Source organism: Cebus imitator, unplaced genomic scaffold (genome assembly GCF_001604975.1).
Source record: "Cebus imitator isolate Cc_AM_T3 unplaced genomic scaffold, Cebus_imitator-1.0 Scaffold66, whole genome shotgun sequence".
NCBI lineage: Eukaryota > Metazoa > Chordata > Mammalia > Primates > Cebidae > Cebus > Cebus imitator.
The window spans coordinates 4,861,191-4,864,385 of NW_016107381.1; the positions used below are offsets into that span (position 1 = coordinate 4,861,191).

Sequence of the window (3,195 nt, forward strand, 5' to 3'; positions counted from 1 at the left end):
AAAAAAAAAAAAAAAAAAAAAAAAAAATTGCAAATAACTAAATAGTTCACCATCACATAATCTAAACTTATTTACAAAGTTAATTAACAGTATTTTATATATATATATATATCATAAAAACATATTTAGAAAGTTTTCTTTACCATTTATTCCAGAATTACGTTAAGTTCAATGATAGCTATTTCAGATAATGTATAATGCAAATAAAGAGCTACTATATTAAAATCACTCTCTATTCTCATAATAGGATAAAGCAGCATACAGATTAACAATCTTACTTAGTAAGTGTAAGAGGAGAGAAAAAGATTGTCTTATGTTTATCTCCAACTATTAATTCCACCAATATGCAATCTTCCCTTCTAGTTTCCACCCACTAGTTACCAGTTACTAAGTGCTTACCATGTGCCAGGCACTGTATACACACTTGACTTATTTTCTAAATGGGGAACCTGAGGTATAAGAGTTTTACTAACTTGCCCAAAGTTACAGAGCTAGTAAGTATTGAGGCCAAGATTTAAATCCAGGCACCCTGATTCTAAAACCCATGCTTTCATAACCATTGCAAAATTTATACTCCAATGTTTCCTTGTATTCAGAATTTTACTCATCAACTTAAGAGTTATCATAAAAATATTCAGTTAAGTGTCTAGCTATATAATTAATTTTACAATTAACTGGAAAAGACTCCTTGCCTTGGAGGAATTTATAGTTCAAGATCATGGAGTTATAATGTCCCCATGATTAAAACAAAACAAACCAAACTCATACTATTAATCCAATGCACTGGCATGGTAAATAGCAAATCTGAGCATTTCAGACAAAAACCTATTTGAAAATCCTTGTAACAGTAGGCCTCACCCATACTCCTGCAATACTACTGCAAAAGTACTATCAGTTTTTAATAGTGATCAAGACTAATAAGACAAATGACTGATAATGAATACTTCTGGGAATTACTCTTAATCTGTCTTAACATGTTGTCATGCTTAAAGTCTCTTTAAAAATAAAATCTAGTGAGTGGAGGGCTGGGGAGGGATAGCAGGGGTAGGGGGATTGGGGAGGGATAGCATTAGGAGAAACACCAAATGTAGATAACAGGGTGATGGATGCAACAAACTTCAACCATGGCATGTGTATACCTATGTAACGAACCTTCAGTTCTGCACATGTATCACAGAACTTAAAGTATAATAAAGAAATTCTTAAAAATATAAATATATATATATAATAAAATCTAGTGTACTGTACATATATGAAAACTAAGTAAGTGTATCGCTTAAACTTGTAGCAAAATCAAATAAAACCAGGACCCTAAACTAAAGTTCATATCCACCTAATACTCACCAGCTTCAGCTACCTGGTCTTCAACTGTAGGTGCTGAGGCTGCCTCTTCTTCCTCACACAACCCATTCTGGTGGTTGTGGGTGCTGTCAAAGTAGTTTGACTGAAAAACACGCTCGACAATTTCCTTTAGAACTTTATCTTTAAAAAGAACATGAATTATGTTAGACTTATCTGAGGATGGCTGGCTTAGAAAAGATTCAACATTCTACAAAATACTGTGGTTAAAAAACAACTGTTACTAAAACACATATACACATAAAAAAATTAAATTTCACCAAGAACAGAAATGTATTACGCAATGATACGGAACAAGAAGAATGTAGTTATATTAAACTTTATGGCTTTTTTGTTTGTTTGAGATGCAGTCTTGCTGTGTCACCCAGGCTGGAGTGCAGTGGCATGATCTCAGCTCATTGCAACCATCGCCTCCCAGAATCAAACAATTCTCATTCCTCAGTCTCCCAAGTAGCTGAGATTACAGGCGTGCACCACCATGTCTGGTCAGTTCTTGTATTTTTAGTAGACACAGGGTTTCACCATGTTGCCCAGGTTGGTCTTGAACTTCTGACCTCAGGTGATCTGCCCACCTTGGCTTCCCAAAGGGCTGGGATTACAGGTGTGAGCCACCGCTCCCAGCCTGAACTTTATGTATTTCAAGTAAATTAGATAGGGGGAAAAAGATATCATTTAACATTTACTCATTCAGTAAGTATTTATTCAGTGCCTAATCTACATTAGGCAATATGCTAGGCAATAGGAATACAAAAAGGTATGTAAAGACACAGTATCTCCCCTCATTTACCTTATGGTCTAACAGAGATGATATCAAATACAAATACAAAAAACTTCCATCTGTGAAAAGTACTACACAGAGTACAATGGATTGCACCCAATCAGAGTGAGGCCACAAAAGGCTCTCCTAGTAAGTGCTACAAGAGTTGAAATCTAGAAGAGTAGAGGGAAAGAGTGTTTCAAGGTAGAGGAAACAGCATTACGAAGTCCTATACAAAGGATATCAAATACAAGAAAAGGAAAGGAAGCCACTGTGGCTGAAATGAAGGGGATAAAGAAAAAGCACAGGGAAAGATGTAGCTGGAAAAACTGGTTAAGAGCCAGACCATGAATGTCCTTGAAGTTAAGGACAAACTTATGTAAAATATAACTGAGATGACGCCACTTAATATTTTAAAGAGGGAGAGCGGTGGACTCAGTTGAGCCACTGCATCAGACAAGAAAAAGGCATAAAAGCAAAGGAGAAAGAGAAGTAGACAGTCAAAAGATATTTAAAGACAAACAAAAATTATCAGAATTTGGTGTACCAGGATGTTAAGAGAAAGTGTAGGGTAGAGGGGGAGACGTATAAAATTATTATTTTCAATTTCCTGGACTTGTATATTATTAATAGATATCTAATAGGGCCACTTCCTTATAGGTCACTGTAAAGAAAAATAAAATTTCAAGGACCATATTATATCAAAGCATTGCAAAATTAATCCTAATAAACTGCCAACAAGTCTTTCAATAATGAACACGTCACGTTTTCCTTATTTCACTTCAGAGATTCCTGACTCAAAACTGTTTTCAACAACTTATAGATACAAATCAAATGGACATCAAAACACTAATTTGGGTATATTACTACCTTTCCATTGTAAAGGTGTTACATTCCTAAGATGTGGGAACAAGATTGGATAGAAAATAACCCGAAAACAAGCTATAAGCTTAAAAGTTTTTATAGGGCTGGGCGCGGTGGCTCAAGCCTGTAATCCCAGCACTTTGGGAGGCCGAGGCGGGTGGATCACGAGGTCAAGAGATCGAGACCATCCTGGTCAACATGGTGAAACCCCGTCT

The 3,195-nt window shown here is 35.8% G+C and overlaps 1 protein-coding gene across 3 annotated transcripts in view; it reads right to left on the bottom strand.

Annotated features, from left to right (window-relative positions):
• The window catches only part of CAPRIN1 (cell cycle associated protein 1), a 51,132-nt gene that overhangs the window by 22,227 nt on the left and 25,710 nt on the right, over positions 1 to 3,195 (bottom strand). For all 3 annotated transcript variants that reach the window (XM_017530541.2, XM_017530540.2, XM_037739257.1), the window contains one exon: positions 1,345 to 1,482. In XM_017530541.2, coding sequence (XP_017386030.1) covers positions 1,345 to 1,482 — 138 coding nt within the window. The remainder of the gene's footprint in view (positions 1 to 1,344; positions 1,483 to 3,195) is intronic.